At 45.4% G+C, this 18,299-nt stretch overlaps 1 protein-coding gene across 5 annotated transcripts in view; it reads right to left on the reverse strand.

The window, feature by feature from the left end:
* RSPO2 (R-spondin 2) overlaps window positions 1-18,299 on the reverse strand; it is a 180,670-nt gene that overhangs the window by 71,685 nt on the left and 90,686 nt on the right. For 3 of the 5 annotated variants that reach the window (XM_065586040.1, XM_065586041.1, XM_065586042.1), the window contains 2 exons: window positions 14,761-14,904; window positions 9,399-9,587 (listed from right to left, as the gene is read on the reverse strand). In XM_065586040.1, the coding sequence (XP_065442112.1) occupies window positions 9,399-9,587; window positions 14,761-14,904 (333 nt within the window). Of the gene's footprint in view, window positions 1-7,115; window positions 7,962-9,398; window positions 9,588-14,760; window positions 14,905-18,299 lie in introns of those variants that run through there. The other 2 variants (XM_065586044.1, XM_065586043.1) reach the window with 2 other exon arrangements.

Raw genomic sequence — 18,299 nt, forward strand, 5'->3', positions numbered from 1 at the left:
GGATGAAGTTTAACAAAGACAAATGCAAAGTGCTCCACTTAGGAAGAAAAAATCAGTTTCACACATACAGAATGGGAAGAGACTGGCTAGGAAGGAGTACGGCAGAAAGGGATCTAGGGTTTATAGTGGACCACAAGCTAAATATGAGTCAACAGTGTGATGCTGTTGCAAAAAAAGCAAACATGATTCTGGGATGTATTAACAGGTGTGTTGTGAGCAAGACACGAGAAGTCATTCTTCCGCTCTACTCTCCTCTGGTTAGGCCTCAGCTGGAGTATTGTGTCCAGTTCTGGGCACCGCATTTTAAAAAAGATGTGGAGAAATTGGAAAGGGTCCAGAGAAGAGCAACAAGAATGATTAAAGGTCTTGAGAACATGACCTATGAAGGAAGGCTGAAAGAATTGGGTTTGTTTAGTTTGGAAAAGAGAAGACTGAGAGGGGACATGATAGCAGTTTTCAGATATTTAAAAGGGTGTCATAAGGAGGAGGGAGAAAACTTGTTCACCTTAGCCTCTAAGGATAGAACAAGAAGCAATGGGTTTAAACTGCAGCAAGGGAGGTCTAGGTTGGACATTAGGAAAAAGTTCCTAACTGTCAGGGTGGTTAAACACTGGAATAAATTGCCTAGGGAGGTTGTGGAATCTCCATCTCTGGAGATATTTAAGAGTAGGTTAGATAAATGTCTATCAGGGATGGTCTAGACAGTATTTGGTCCTGCCATGCGGGCAGGGGACTGGACTCGATGACCTCTCGAGGTCCCTTCCAGTCCTAGAATCTATGGATCTATGAATCTATGAATCTTTTTATCAATATCATTTAAAGACACTTCTGAATAGGGCTGATCAAAAAATTTCCATAAACTGTTTTTTGAAGAAAACTGGGATTTGACAGACAAAACATTTCATTTTGATGTTTTCAATTGAAATTAAATGGTCTGACTTTCCTGAATTAAAATGTTTCATTTCGGCTCAGTCCAACATTGCACTGTGTTCTCCTGAGCTGCTCGTGCCTCCTGACCGATGTAGTTCTGGTGCCTCAGAACTCTGTTCCACTCTACCTGCCTGGGGCTCACTGGGCTAGACTAGATCTCTTACAATGCACCACAGCCATGTGACTCCCATGATGCACTGCAATGAGTCAGCAACAAGGGAGACTGTGGTGAATAATGGGTGATGCAGTCCCAAAAAAAAGCGCAGTCCTTGTGAGAGAATGGGGGCATGAGACACAAGAAATACAATTCCCAGGAGGCACCATAGAAGTTCAGGTAGCCAAATTAATGTCAAACTGCCCTGAAACAAAACACTCTTATTTGGTTCAACAAACGGAAATATTTCATTTGGATTTGCCCAATGGAACATTTCCAATTTTTGATGAAGTCAACTTCCTGGAAAGTTTTCAAATAAATTAATTTTCCATTTTTCGCATTGAAATTTTCTATGGAAGAAAATTCTGACTAGCTCTACCCATGACTAATTTGTTGACTGGAAGTCAAATTATTTTACCACAAACTTTCTCACACAAAATATCACTGCAATTATGAAAACAAAGATATCTAGATTTGTACTCATGGAGGAAATGGAGTTGTTTCTATAAGAGTTATATTATTATTGAAGGATAATTAGAAGCTGTTAAATATAGAGACAATATCTTCATAGACACCAATATATAGTTTTCCTCTGAAAATTACCTTTTTAAACATGGAATCATGAGCTGTCTGTTTGTTAGTTCTTGATACTTTCCATTTAAAGCATGCTCAGGTTACAAGCGACTTTTTTACCTATCAGCTGTGAAAATGCAATCTGAGATATGAAAGTCAACATGGGTTTTTACCTCCTAATGCTTCACAGCCAATAACTAAGGTTCTGCAGGCCAGATACCCTCAAGTTATACTCATACTATTCCATTGTCTTTGAAATTCTGCTCTCAATGCCACCAGTACAGTACCCTTGCCTTCAGTATGTTTGCACAGATGAGAAAGCTTGGAACTTACTGAATTATTTTGTGGATGACGATGGAGGAACAGAATCCAGCTTGCTCTCACTTAGTAGGGTTAACAAGAGGTAAAATAAACAGTTCAAATACACTTTCATTACCAAAGACAGTGAACAGATCTCTGAATACACCCAGGGCACAAAGTTGTTGAATACACAGGGGCCTTCTTACATAGATGTTTTTCAGAATAAAAGTGCAAGTGTCTTCTTTCACACACTTTTTGAAGTTATGTTAGGTGTGATGAGCATTTATTTTCCAAATATAACATATCCAACAAAATAAATATTTACTTTTTCATTTTAAAGCTTTACAGAAAAGTTTCCCCAATGGTTAGCAGATGGAGTTAACTGACACAGGGACAGAGACAATAACTGAGGCTTTACCCTGCTGTTCCTTCAGTTCCTGATAGATAGGAAGTCTCTGCTCCTAGTGCTGCAGAGAAATTTAAGAGTACTGGAAAACCAGTTTCCAAAATCCAACTCAAACAGCACAGAAGTTGAAGTCCTCCTCCCTCCAATTATACAACTATGTCACAGAGACAACTCCCTCCCCCTTCAAACTTAGGAGTTTTCCCCTTAAAGCTCAGGATTTTAATGTGACACTCATCCCTTGGGCTCGTCTCCTTTCTCGCCTACAAAACAATTAGTCACAAAATGGCAATCATTGTTTCTATAATGATTCAGACAAACTGGAAGGAGTTCTGAGAACAACAATAAACATGTTCAAAGGTTGGAGGGACTGACTTACAATGAAAGATTAAAAGGGCCAGGGATGTATAGCTTGCCAGGCAATGATTAATGGGGGACGTGAGAACAGTCTACAAATATATGGCGGGTGTAAACATTAAGGAAGGAGAGTAATAATTTACAGAGGTACACGTGACAGAAGTATGACTAATAGGATGGAACATTTACGCTGAATTTGAGAGAGAACTTCAAAATATTCACCAGTGGAATATTTCTGGCTAGGGATCTGTGGAAGTCACAACACTTGGGACCCTTAATAATTAGACTAGATGAAACAGTAAAAAGTTTACTGTAGACAACAGCTTGGCATTGGCAGGAGGATGGATTGGATAAACTAAATAGTCTTTTCCATCTGTAACTCCTGTGATCCTATGAGACATGTTACACCAATGCAACAGGGTAATATATAGAACATTTAGCAGAATACAAACGTGACATTTCCAATTGGAAATAATAGTTTAATCTATAGAACTGACACTCAAAATATTGTCAGATAACCTGTTTGAAGTCATTAGTGTGTCACCCTACTTTAAAGCAGGAAAGAACTGAGGCCCTATGTGAAACCATCTCTTACTTGCAACCCAGCCTATATCTGCAAACACTGAGGAAGAGGTGAAGGGTTCCTCTTCAGAAGTTATATGTGTTGCATAGCCATACAGACAGATGGGTAACATCCCCAGTCCATCATAAATATGGAACTGAAGCAGTTAATAGGAAAGGTAAATGCAACTCAACTCCTTCTCCTGCAAGGATCTATAAAATCAGAAAAAATGCTTCTGAAGTTATCATGTACAATATAGACCACATAAATAGTAACTGAAATGTAAACTAAATGTACAGAAATAGAAAACATATGTCATTTACTTGACCCTATTCCACCAAAAATATCCTTATTTCCTATTCTCAGTTTAATCCATCACAATCTACAACCGTCTTTAGTTATATAATCTAATACTTATCCCACAAGTTGCTGTGAGTTTATACACTCAGAACATTAGAAGAAAGGTTTTATTATCATACCCTCTTAACAGATATTTACAGAGATTATGATTCTTAAAGTCACTAAATATTATTTCCCTTACAGTTTTCTTTATTTCCCCAAGTTAAAAACTCAGAACATGTGTAACATTAGGACAATGCCATATTTGTAAAGAGCACTGACTCTATTCTTTCCAAGCCAGATTATACTTGATTTCTTGCTTCCCAAAATATTACAATTGGACTCAACATTTCTGGTGACTAATCATCTAACATACTTAAAATATGATCAAATAATGGTACCTTAGGACTTATCTCCGTGGCAAGTTACTGCACGACAAGCCAGGGTCTGAATCTGCAGTGCACCAGTCTACCACACAGTAAAGTTCCATGTGAACACTGCTGCAGCTCAGTAAAAGTCCCAGAGTGAAGCTTAACATATTACTACTTGAAGGCACAGTATGCCCACTCTGGGACTTTCAATGTGATGCAGCAATGTCCAAACGTCCTGTGCAGCAAGCTCGTGCACTATAGATTCACACCCTGGCTTGCTGCACAGTAACTTGCCATATAGACAAACGCTGAGACCACTATTGTGCAAACAGTTAAAATATAAAAGATTCAGCAAAGAGTCAGATTCAACTTTAGAGCTGAACTCATATTGGACACAGAAAAGACCACCTTCTTCCATCCACTGTCTCCTGAGAGAGAGGGTACCTTTAAACACTGTCCAGAGTTCTATAGTAGGGTTACCATATTTGAACTTTCAAAAAAGAGGACACTCCATTGGGGGGGCGGGAGTGTAGCTCCGTCCCCTATCCACTCCCTCCCACTTCCCGCCCCCTGACTGCCCCCCGCAGAACCCCCAACCCATCCAACCCCCCCCGCTCCTTCTCCCCTGATTGCCCCCTCCAGGACCCCTGCCCCTAACTGCCCCCTGGGAACCCACCCCCTATCTAAGCCTCCCTTCTCCTTGTCCCTGACTGCCCCCTCCTGAGATTCCCCCCACTCTAACTGCCCCCCTAGGACCCAACCCCCTACCTGTCCTCTGACTGCCCTGACTCATATCCACACCCCCGCCCCGACAGCCCCCCCCCAGAACCCCCAACCCATCCAACCCCCCCCTTCTCCCTGTCCCCTGACTGCCCCCTGGGACCCCCTACTGCTTCTCCAGCCCCCCAGCCCCCTTACCATGATGCTCAGACCAGCGTGTCTGGCTCCACATTGAGCCAGACATTCTGCTGCAGACACGCTGCTGCGCTCCCTCGTGGAGTGCAAGAGCTCTCACCCCCCCCACCAGAGCGCTGCCTGCACGGTGCGTTGAGGCTGCGGGGGAGGGAGCAGCAGGGGAGGGGCTCTGGCTGCTGGAGGCTCTGATGCGAGCGGCTCCATCCAGCCTGGCCGCTCTGTCAGCCGCACCGCGCTCTGCACTGGGAGGGAAATCCCGGACCTTTTTAGATTTTTACATAGTCCTCCCGGACGGCTATTTAAAACCCAAAAATCCAGACATGTCCGAAATAATCCGGATGTATGGTAACCCTATTCTATAGGATCACACACCAGGATTCACTTATCATAAGCACTCTGTACAAAATCATTCAGGGAAGGAAAACCTTCAGGATGAGCCCTTAATCCTGAGACTCTGGAAAGACAAGCAGGAAGCTCCATGAAGTGGGAGGCCAAGAGATAGCGACTATATTGAATAGCTATAAGCTGCTTGGAAATAGTAGGGTTTCACAACAACAGTCAATACTGCAGGCCTTCCACACTGAATGGAACTCTTGCATTTGCCTACAGCATATTTTCTTGGTCATCTAGTCCAGGGGTTCTCAACCAAGGGTATGAGAGCCCGGGGGGGCACATAGAAGTCTTCCAATGGGTACATCAACATCCCGATCAATGTTTCTCAACCTGGGGGTTGCAACCTTGGGGGGAGGTCACAAGTGCAGGTCTGGCATTAGGGGGTGGCAACCACACCACAGGAGGCCCCACAAAGCTAAGTTACATGTTTCAGCCCTGCATGGTGGGGCACGGGCTTCAGGGGTATATTAATCTGGAAAGGTTTAGAACCACTGACTAGTGAATAAAATCTTCAATATGTGGTCAAAAAACTTAACTTGGGCATGACCCAGGAATTTCTTTGACTCAATATAAGAAGGCTTACCTTAGCTGCCTTACAATTAAAACAGTGCCATGGGGGGTCCTATGTGAGTCTTTCTTGCCTTACTACCCGCCGGATCGATTTATCGTGTCTAGTGTAGACAGGGCCGGCTTTAGGTCGATTCAGCCGATTCGGCTGAATTGGGCCCCGCGCCAAGAGGGCCCCACGCTGCAGCTGTCCGCCCCGCCCCCAGCTCACTTCCCCCTCCTCCCCTCCCCTGAGAGGAAGCAGGGGCGGGCCAGCAGCACGAGGTAAGCTGGGGTGGGGGCGGGAGAAGGGCTCTGGGGAGGCGCGGCCCGTTCCTGCAGGCCCCAGCGGCTCTGGCCCAGCTTGGCTCCAGTCCGGCCCCCGGGGCCCAGCTCTGGCCCGGTCCCCGCGGCTCGGGTCCCCCCCCCCCCCCCCGGCGCGGCTTCCGCGGCGCGGCTCGGGTCCCCCCGTCCCCGTCCCCCCTGCGGCGCGGCGCGGGTCGGGTCCCCTCATCCCCTTCCCCCCCGCGGCGCGGCTCGGGTCCCCCCCACGGCGCGGCGGGGCTCGGATCCCCCCCGTCCCTCGTCCCCCCGCGGCGCGGCTCGGGTCCCCCCGTCCCCCCGCGACGCGGCTCGGATCCCCCCGTCTCCCCCCCCCCCCCCCCCCGCGGCGCGGCTCAGGTCCCGCCCCCATGAATCGGGCCCCGCTCTTGCTAAAGCCGGCCCTGAGTGTAGACACGATAAATCGATCCCCGATTGCTCTGCCGTCAACTCCGGAACTCCACCACAGCGAGAGGCAGAAGCGGAGTCGATGGGGGAGCAGCGGCAGTTGATTCTGTGCTGCGAGGACGTGAAGTAAGTGATTCTAAGTCGATCTAAGATACATCGACTTCAGCTACGCTATTCTCGTAGCTAAAGTTGTGTATCTTAGATTGATTCCCCTCCCTCCCCCCCCGTGTAGACCAGGCCTTAGATACAGACCACGCTCACTCCAGGCCACTTCCATCACCATTGTGCTTTATTATACTGTTCTAGCAAGCCATTACTTGTAGTGTTATCTACATATTTACACATCCCAGCCAGCTCCCCCTTTGGCTTCTGGGGAAAAGGTGGTGGCAGCAGCCACCAGCCCTGCCTTCCTTCCGTGTCTCTGCCCCTTTCGGGGCTTCCTTCCTCTCTATTTATCTGCTCCCAGATGCTGGGGCTGCTTCTCCCTCTAATTAGCTCTTCAACTGTGGCTGCAGGTGTTAATTGATCCTCTATTTAGGTCCCAATTAACCTTTATTGGTGGGGATTTGAGTGACAGGGTACTGGGTCAGCTCCTGCCTCAGGATTCCTGTCACACAGAGGAGACAAAGGATCTAATCCATGGGCTGGATGCCTAGGCCAGGTTTTTCCCATTCTTTTAAAACTCACACAGACAAGCATTATAGACATTATACATTTATTAACCATTTCTGAAATAGGGTTGCTTCTGCACTAAGGCACCCATATGAATACAATGGGTCAATAGCAGATTCTATGAACCAAATTATCAGGAATTTGACTGAAAATGCACCTGCAAAAATCCATTTTCAGGGAACTCTCAACATAACTGCATAGGTGCTGGAACTGGGAGTCCTGCTACACCCCTTGGCTTGAAGAGGTTTCCATCATATACAGGGTTTACAGTTTGGTTCAATGGTTCCCAGCACCCCCACTATACAAATTGTTCCAGCGCCCCTGCATAACTGGACATTACATGCATGAATTCCTGTTTGCATACACAACTTCACCCCTGGGTCTCAAATCACATGAGGGAAGGGGTTGGGGTGGAAACCTATATGGTTGTATCTGTCCTATCTAGAGTTTGAACTGGAGAAAAAATACCTGTATTCTCCCAAACTCCAACCCATAAACTAACCTCCATCCACCAGAAACACCAAAAGAAGGCCTCAAAACAAGAAGTGACTCAAAGTACATTGTATAGATCTTCATAATGTGATCATCCCCTTCCTTTATTTTGTACCAGCAGAAAAATAGTTCCGAAATCAGCTCTCATCGTTATCACTTTTGGACCTCAGAATTAGCACACTACTGAAATAAACAGGCCACATCTCAGCTATTAGTTCAGGCTGTCTGGAAATGCAAGCAAACATGATTACATTGGTTTACATGTTGCATTCTGAAAATTATTGAGGAGCACTAAAGACTTAGCAAGAATAGACTCTGGGGCACAAGATGGCAGCCTCCAGGAAAAAATACCAGCTCACTGACCTACCATGAATCGGCCCAATTCAACCTCAGATTCTGCCTTTCCTGCCTGCCTCCTCTTCCCCTTCCCCCCCCCAAATATCCACCAATGCAGGACTGCTCCCCCAGTGCATTTCCTAGTGGTTTTTTCTCCCCTGTTTAGTTTAAATGTCTCAGGAGGCAGGGCTTTCATCACTCGACTTGGGCAATTCTTCCACACCATAACAGATCTTACTCCCAGAATGGTTTTTTTTTTCTGATATTCATCCAAAGTTTTCCCCTTTCTTAATGTGTCAGCTAATTACTCTTGAAAAAGTCATGGAAAATGGAAAGTCCAACTCTGAAACAAAAGCAGGGCTTTACAAATTGTAAATAAACACATAAATAATAAAAAAGATTAGTACTGGATGTATGTTAAAGTACAGTACAACTAATTTTAAAGCAGTAGCAGGAGTCTTGTTTGGGCTACATTTAAATTGCTGACAAAATGGTAGGCTGACAAGTTTTTAACCACCTGATAAACAGGTATATATTATAAAATATTGTATTGATGAGACAACAATATGCATTAGCTATTAGTCAAATATTATACTGATTTGTAATATTGCAAGTAACAAATGATTTGCCTCACATTTCCTCCCTGTAAACAATGGATTAAAATTCCCATGTTTTCACTTTGTGTAAAAATAGCACTTAGATTTGCAAGCAAAGTAGAGTTGCAAGTAGTATACATATTTCCAGCTATTCAAAATTTGGATCACATAAAGCACTGTCATCATCCATAGATGCAACATATTGAGTTTTATGGTTTACTAACAGAATAGGTTAACAATCAGCCATAAGTGAAGATGCTAAAAGGTAAAATTAGCTAAATCTAAGCAATAATGCTTGACTTATTCAGTATGCCTTCTCTTTTTAAAAAAAGACATAGGGTAGTTAGTAGTTTTGTTTAATGTGGTTTAAAGAGCTGAACATTTTTACCCAGCACATAAACATATTGTATGTGTTGTACATACAATAAATGGAGACGCTGCATCGAGAGAGAGAAATTTTAAACCTTTAGGATGAGATAGGTAGGCATGTGGGGGGAGAAGAAAAAATGCCACTATGGATTGCACACACACACACCCCTGCCCCCCAGTGGACTGGCTCTGTGTGCGGTAGTGTGGTTCTATTGCCTTTTTGCCCATGCATAACTGCACAAGATAGAGTAAGGGCAGGATTTTCTCTCTTGCTTGGACTATATAGCTCTGTTTTCCCAGTTATAAATGGGACTTAAATTAGAAAAGGCTCATAAAATTGTTTAGCGGGGAGTGTTCTTACCTCCTGGACAGTGCCTCACAGCCATTTTACATCTTCTGGACTCTGCAATGGTTGGGCAAGGTATTGTGTCCTTTGCCGGCTTTTTCACAATTTGCCTTGTTCTTGTTTCCAAACCCCATTTAAATCCACAGGTTTTGTTATTTCTGCTGCAAGTTCCCCATTCACTCCAGGGACCCACTTCACAGCCTTCTGATAAAGCAAAACAGGTCATAAATTAGTGGGCTTTGTCTGTATCTGTGTCTCTTTCTTTCACAATACCTGGCAACTCTAATTAGCAAGAGTATTAAATTAGAAGTTATTGCTTGTAAAATTTATTGTTCAGTGAAATCTCAAATTATGATCTTAGTTTGCAGTTTTTACAAGGCAATTGTGTCAGAAACCTGAATTGTCCAAACAACAACTAGCCAACCACAGATTCTTTGTAACAATTCCCTCTTCATGGCTTTCATTATTTTCATGGCTTGTAACCATTCTCTCATCAACTGGTGCCTGTTTTATATTTGACACTATTGTATCCAGAAGATTCTAACTTGTATTTTTAGGCTGTTTATCCTTTGAAACTAAAAATGTTCATCCAGAAGTTACAATCTGTGGCTTCTACTCAAGCAGTGTACAAAGTAGTGTTTGTACCAAAAAGAATGGTCTTTTGAAACTTTGCTTGGTGGGCATATTCTAAGAGTGTGATTCACATAGTGTTATTAGCAGAATGAACAAATTAATTAAAGAATCAAGATAAGGAGTTGGAAAAGGACAGAAGAAATAAAACACAAAACGATATGGTTAATCCACAAAAGCATAGGTATAGTAGCATTGTCAATGCCAACCATTCAAAGAGAATGAGTCAGCCTTCCTGCCCGTCCCCATCATGAGACTAGCTTACAAATCATGAAAAAAATAACTTAATTAATAATGCTGGGTTCTCTTCATTTGTTCATGTTTTTCGAGCCTTTAGGTTCATGTTCTCCTCAGTCATAAAGGCTCAGTTTAAAAAATAAATACAAACAGAGTCTCACATGACATGATTCCAGGTGTGAGGCAAATCCACAACCAAAGCAGGGCTGCTCACTCAGCTGCCTCTCCAACATATCGATGACCAGGTCTGTGGCAGCCACAGAGGAGGAGGACCTCCTTACAGAGCCCCTGCTAGACAACATCCTGCTTGGTGTGCAGGTGGTGGAGATAGGGTGACCGGATGTCCCGATTTTATCAGGACTGTCCCCATATTTGTTTGTTTGTCCTGTGTCCCGACCGATGTGCAGTCGGGACACTGGACAAACAAGCAATTTTGCCCTCCCGGAAGGGCTCTCCCCCCCCGCCCCCGACTCCGCCCCCTCCTTCCCCCATTGGCTCCCTCCCCAAATCCCCACCCTGGCCCCGCCTCTTCCCCATGCACATGGCATTCCTCCTCCCTCCCAGGCTTGCTGCTGTAATGGCGGCGCAAGCCTGGGAGGGAGGGGGTGGTGGCCGGCTTCCAGTTCCTGGAGCTGGTGAGTAGGGGCACTGGGCAGGCAAGGGGGGCTGCTCCCCCAGGAGGGCGACAGGGGGGCTCCGGACCCCAGCAGCGGCGGGGGAGAGTGGCTCGGGGCTGCACGAGTGGCCATGTAAAGTTTATTGGCTTTGGGGGGGACCCCGGCCGGCTCCTCGCCCTGCCCTGTAGGGGGGTAGCATCCCTGCCCCGTGCCAGCATGTTGCGCTGGCCACCGCAGGCCAGGGAAGGTGTCAAGTTTCCCCCCTCCCCCCTCGTCCTGGCTCCTCAGCTGAGCCCCCCTCCCGTCGCCCTCCTGGGGGAGCAGCCCCCTTGCCAGCCCCCCTTGCCTGCCTGGTGCCCCTACTCACCAGCTCCAGAAACTGGAAGCCGGCCACCACCCCCTCCTCCAGGCTTGCACCAGCATTCCAGTGGCAAGCATGGGAGGGAGGGGGAAATGCCGCTCAGCTGAGGAGCCAGGACGAGGGGGGAGGGGGACTCGGGTCCTTACCTGGCCTGTTGCGGCCCTGGGAACATGCTGGCGCGGAGTGGGGACACTACCCCCCCTACAGGGCAGGGCGAGGAGCCGGCTGGGGTCCCCCCCCAGCCGATAAACTTTACGTGCCCACTCGCGCTGCCCTGAGCCACTCTCCTGCACCGCTGCTGGGGTCCGGAGCCCTGCGCCTCTTGCTCCAGCGGCTCCTTCCCCATGGGGCGGCAGGATGTGCCGCATGTCCCTGGGAGGGGGGCAGTGGCCACGGCGCGGCCAGGGCCTGCTAATTCCCCCGGCACCTGCAAAACAGCTTTTTTTTTTTGGTTGCCCTCCCCTCCACACCCCTCTCCCCACCCCCGCGTCCCGATATTTCCTGTCAGTGATCTGGTCACCCTAGGTGGAGTCCCCTCTTGGTGCACTGGAGGTTGGTCCTGGCTAGTGCCACCAGGATCAGAGACCTCCTGGACTATGACTGAAGGGACTGGGTGGACTCCATAGTGCTCAGCCAGTGCATGGGACTCACCACCCTCGTGTTCCCCATCGTGTGCTCCAGGAGGCATGGACAGCCTTATTACCCATCTATCACACTTTCCTCTAGTCCTGCGGGAGGATACTCCCCACCTGCACCTCACCCCTGGCCCTCCGGACCTCATCATCAGGCCCCTGCCCTGCAAGCCTCCCCAGCCACCCCTGACATACCACCTGAACCAGCTGCATAACATGTAGCCAGTCTGCCTCTGAATCGTCCCCAGGAAACATCTGTATGCACTAGTGCTCCACACCCTGCATTTCCTTGCCCTCATGTTCCACCCTGACACCAATTGGAGGGAACTCCTACCACCCCAGAAGGGTAAATATTCCATTCTGATCCCATGACCCGCTGGGGATATTAGTTGGTGGCTCCTTCATCGACCTGTGAGAACAAATGTGTACCTGGAACGGTTCACCACCTCCTCCTCTGACACCTGACCCTTCTGCAGTGAGAGGGAGACCGTGGTGCACATTTATATAGGGTGCATCAGACTGGAGAAGCCCTTCATCCAGCTCCTCCAAAACCTTCGTAAGTTCTGGCTGCACTTTTCCCACACATCTTGATCTATACACACCCTGTCTGTGATTCTATGAAGTCATGAGACCTCCTCGTCAATCTCTTCCTGGTGCTGGCCAAGGTGGTCCTCTACCATACCAGGAGGAGGAAGCTGGATTGTGGGGAAGAGGGGCTTTGCGACTGGAAGCCAATTTCTGATCCCTTTTCAAGTCACATCTCCAGACAAAGTTCCTCTGGGCTGCGTCCACTGGCTCCCTGGAGAAGCAGTGAGTACTGTCCGAAGTTCTCTGCTCGGTGTCTCCCTTTGGATCCCAGATTTTATCCCGGTGATCTTCACTCCCATCCCTGTTTTTCCTTTTGTTGTCCCTTGTCATTGAGGACTGGGTCTGGTGCCCCTCCCTCTTAGGCTGCAGAGGAGAGCCTTTAGTAAAGGCAGGCCCACACCCGCCCACCCAGAGCATCAATGGGTTCCCCTCCAACAGAACTGCAGTGAGCATGCCAGCATGCAGCAACAACCCAGCTTTACTGACTTATCCCTCCCAGAGCCTGCAGTGACTCAGCCATCAAGAATGTGGAAGCAACCTATCCCTGAGTGGAGCGTGGGTCAGATGACCCCCCAGGCTCTGATATTTTCCCAGTCCCGCCAGAGCTATAGATCAGTCTGTACAATAGCATTATCTGTCCAAGAACCCTCTTGCTATCTCCCAGTGTTTCAGATTCTCTCAGCCTGCTCCTGCCCCAGCCTTGCCCAAGCCCTGTTCCAGTCTTGTCCTTGCCCTGCTCTGACCTTGCTCCAGCCCTTGCCTCCACCTCCTGACCCCATGGGACTCTGACCACCCAGCTGTGACCTTTGGCCTGTATCTGGACTCCAGGTACAGTACTGATTTGAAAAAAGAACAGGAGTACTTGTGGCACCTTAGAGACTAACAAATGTATTAGAGCATAAGCTTTCGTGGACTACAGCCCACTTCTTCGGATGCATACAGATTTGGTTTCTAACCACCCATCTTCAACTTCTGGCCTGCAGCTGGACTCTGGCTACAGTACTACTTCTGGCTTGTCTACAGACTATGATCTCGGTTCTGACCCCAGCCTCTCCTCAAATCTCGGTTCCAGTGCTACCCTCAGCCCAGGCCTGCCCTGAAATCTGGCTTCAACCTCTGCTCTGACCACTAGGCATGACTATCAGGAGAGAGTGCCTCACATTACGAGCTGGAGCTTTAACAAAAATATCAAATATCATGAGACTCACTCAGGAGTCAGCAATGTTGGCTTAGTTTTATAAACTTTAAACGCTTTGAACTGGGAGTCACTCCTTTTCTGAAGTAAATCCAAAGCCATGGCAGGAATTCAGTTCAGTAGCTTTACAGAATCTGCAATTAGTACTCACCGTACTCTTGCAGATGGGAGCTATTCAGACATTGGGAGGTGGTGAGGTGAATTCAGTTTCCCTATCTCTGTCCTTTAATCCTAGCCCACGTGCCCTGTGTGTGTGGATGTGGAAGCACATGTTCATTTCCTCTTGGCTGTTGGGCCTCGCAAGGAGTAACCCCCTGCCAGGTTTCATGTGCTTCTACTTTTCCTTTCAACAGCTTGGGGATACAGGGGAGAGGCAAAGAGAACACACTGGGATTAGCAGCACTACTAGGACCACCCAGCAAGGACCATGAGCTGGAAAGACAAATCCTCTCTCTGCTCCCATCCTGCCCTCTACACATGTGACATGGGAAAGAGAAGAGGGCTTCAGAAAAAGCTGAATGAAGGCAAAGTTAAAATTCCCTGCTCAGTATGAACTCAGCCAGCCCTGTGGCTGGGCAACGGATATTGCATGGGTAGACTTAGGTGTGCACCAACCCCGTAATTATATACATTATATGTAAAGGCCTGGTTTATAAGTTTTCAGGAGGATGACGTTTTTAAAAAGCCAAGGTATAAGACCCTGATGATGGTGACATAATAAAATTGACCAAACTCTGGTGTAGGCATAGGGCAGAGCACCCCAATATTGTGCTATTTAAAAACCTAGAGAAGGTCACAATGTTAGAGAGAGAGAGATGTTTTTCTGAGAACAGTGACTAATTTATTGAGATAAAAAAAGAGAGCTGGATTACATTAGTAGTTTCATCTAGTATATAAACACCAATGTTAGTAAGAAAAAAATTTGTGATGTAATTACTTGAACTTGTCCCCTTTAATATCTAGAGAATTCAAAATGTCAGCACAAGACTATTATAAATTTAAATCCCAATTAATAAGGCATTTTGGAATCAGAAGTGCAGAATAAATCCAGCAGGCATTTCATAAAGATACAGGTGTTAAAATAACTGCTATGATAGAGTTGTGCAAAGACACTCACCCACGCATTCCATAGTTTCCTCTAAGGATGCAAATCCATCCGGGCATTCTCCAAAACAACGGCCTCTGTGTAAGTAAAAGCCAGCTTTGCATTTGGTGCAAAAGTCTCTGCTAAAGCAAGAGTCGCAGTTTTCTATTCTGCATCCTGAGACATATTTTAAAAGTTTTCAGTTAGAATAAGGCCAAACATGAAAACACTTGTAAAGCAATTAAATAGCAAAAATAAAAGAGTTTAAAAAAGGGATGCCGTCAACCTGAGATCCACCCAGTATTTAAAAAAAAATTACCTTTAGCTACCACATTTGCCCCAGAACCCTCATGCTATTTTCTGTGATTTTAGAACTACATTTTCCTATTTTTAAAAAATAGATATTTTTCTCTTCCCTGTTGCTGTATTAAAGATACACCCAAACAACAGAAACTGACTCAATAGTGGAAATTGCGAAGTTAATTAAGCACAAAGTGCTGCCAAATGCATAAAGAAGTTAAAATGTCTATTTTTTCTCTTGCCTTAGATGTTAAACAGTTGGTACAATAAAAATTTTAAAAAGTGCAAATTTTGAGTTGATTATCCTCCTGTGTGGGATAACATTGGGTTTAATAGAACTATATTTTATTGTGGTCCCCCCCCCCCACACACACACACATACACACTTGTATTTAAACACATTTGTGGGAGAAAAGGGGGAGAGGGAGATATTTAGAGAAAGAGGAACAGATAATGTGCTAACATATATCATCATTGCCTATTATTGCATAAAGGGTCCAAATCATTTCCATTAGTTGGCCATGAACAGACTATTTGCAGCCACCTGAGAATGCTTTCTTATGCTATGTTTGATTTCTAAACTCACATATGAATCCATATGCTATGGTACAGATACACAGTTCTTCCAGATTTTATTTGCAAATAGCATTTAGCACCCAGTATCTTGACTTTCTGCTTCTCTTTTCGTTAGAAATATACGTGCCATATATCTCTTCTACAGCATGTGTAAGTAGTGTCCATGCGGCATCTCAGGATTTTGATTTCCTTCCTCAGTTGTTGACTAGCTTTTTCTCCCCATTTCTAAAATATAGAGTCACAGTGCTAGCTGTGCTGAGGATGCTGAAACTATTATATACTGGTTGCTTTTACTGACTACCCAGCTATAGTTACATATCAAGCTGATGCCTTTGTGTTACTTAGGTCTACATTGCTGCTGCTCTTGTGTGTCCCAGAAGCAATGTTCAAGGAGCAATCTGTTAAGATCTTAAGAAATTGCTTCTCAACCTTCAGTTTACAAAACATCATATGACCCAGTTTATATATGAGTCACCCACTCTGTTTTAAATAGGAAAAAGGTAACTAAATCTAATTTTGCTGAGGATATATAAGCTAAGACAAAGTATAGACTCTCCCTCATCCCAAGGACTCTGATCTGGTCCTATGCACAGAGCAGGATGCTGGCAGGGAAGAGGCTTCTGCTTCCTAAAGCAACACATCTGGGGACCAATCTTCCACTTCTTGTGCTTCCTAAATATTCACTGGACCTCTAGAATATTCAGGACCGGCTCCAGGATTTTTGCCGCCCCAAGCAGCGGGGGGGGGAAAAACCCCGCGATCGCAATTGCGATCAGTGGCACCCCAGCGGCAGCTCCACCGCCCCACTTTCTTCTTCGGCGGCAGGTGCTTCCCTCCGAGAGGGACCCGCCACTGAATTGCCACCGAACAGCCCAACGTACCGTCCCTTCCCCTTGGCCACCCCAAGCACCTGCTTGCTGGGCTGGTGCCTGGAGCCGGCCCTGAGAATATTAGCTTTCTCATACAGATATTAGAGATATTACTAAAAGATTATTAAGGGTGTTTATTACTTGAAAAAAGAAAGGTAAACATTGAGAAATCAGTAACCATGAAAACCTTAAAGATAGACATATCAGACATCGAGTTAGTATATAAAACAGGAATATAACTTCTTGGTTTATAAATGAGCCATCACACATGAAAAGGGGGACAGGTGATTTAGAGAGAGAGAAATTTAGATTTCCACAAACACACACAGAGGTCTGAAAACTAGGGATACTTAAAAGGCTATGTTATGGAATAATTAAATAAAATAGTATTGCTCTTTCTGCAAGGTTTTGGTTAGCAAAGTCTCAGCACACTCACACACACATACAAACACACAAAATACCAGAGCAAAATGTTCAAAAATTAACAGAAAAATCCATTATAAAATAAAAGAGTCACACACACATAAATCATGAATATTATTTTAAAAAAATTATTCCTTTTTAAAATATATAAACCGCATCAATATATCCATCGTTAGCATGTGAAGTTACATCAGAAAGCATTTGGAATTCATTTTATGCAACATTGTATTAGTTTTTGCAGTTACTTATGTCATGCATTTCTTTTTCACTCTTTCCAAAGGAGCAAGTTGATCCAGTGTGGTACTTCTGAAATAGCTATTTGTAAATTCCTCTAAGAACTTTACAAGTTTATAAATTCTTTAAATACAAGGACTTTAGTATTTATTCTTAAACCTTAGAGGGCCAAAAGTTACAATAGGGCCACTTAAATTGACAGGACATTTTATCTTCTGCAGCAGTTAGGGAAACACAAGGCATTTTACAGCAACTCTTATTGTGACGTTGAACTATAATTTAGGCAGTTTTCACAGGAAAAGTAATTTGATCTTTGGGACCCCTTTGTGATTATGTGTAACCCATGTGCCTAATAGGGAAATATCTCTTTAAGAGATCCATTGGGGGAGGTAAGAGTGAGTTGTGTCTGGGCCATTGTTGCTAGACAGATTTAGCACTCCACATCCAGAAGCTTCTGGAATTGGGTGTGGTAGTTTTGGTTCCCTGTTGCTGGGATCAGATGAGTCCTGGTCTACACTAGGGGGTCGGGGGGGGGGGGGGGGAAATCGATCTAAGATACGCAACTTCAGCTACAAGAATAGCGTAGCTGAAGTCGACGTATCTTAGATAGACTTAGAATCACTTACTTCATGTCCTCACAGCACGGGATCGACGGCCGCCACTCCCCCATCGACTCCACTTCTGCCTCTTGCTGTGGTGGAGTTCCAGAGTCGACGGCAGAGCGATCAGGGATCGATTTATCGCATCTATAGTAGATACAATAAATCGATCCCCGATAGATTGATCACTACTCGCCGGCAGGTAGTGTAGACGTACCCTGAAGCATTTTGCAGGAGGTTAGTGATATTGTTAACCCTCTAACAGGGAAGCATGGACAATGCTAATTATAGCAAGGGGAAATTGGAAGGGAAAAATAACTTGTATTTTAATTGTATGCTTTGAATGTTGTTTTGATTTTAGCCAAACTGTTCTAGTTAAATTGTCTCAAGTAGTCTGATTCACCAACTTTTCTTTAAATGTAGTAATGGGGAAAGTTTTGTATTTTCTTGAAACAGGGTGTTGTTTAAATCTGTACACTTAACTGAGTGATTGGTTAATGAGTTAGCTGACTGGCTAACAGTGATTTCAGCAGAGGAAGAGTCTGCATGGATTCCAACTGAAGATTCCTAC

The sequence above is a fragment of the Chrysemys picta genome, chromosome 2, assembly GCF_011386835.1.
Source record: "Chrysemys picta bellii isolate R12L10 chromosome 2, ASM1138683v2, whole genome shotgun sequence".
NCBI lineage: Eukaryota > Metazoa > Chordata > Testudines > Emydidae > Chrysemys > Chrysemys picta.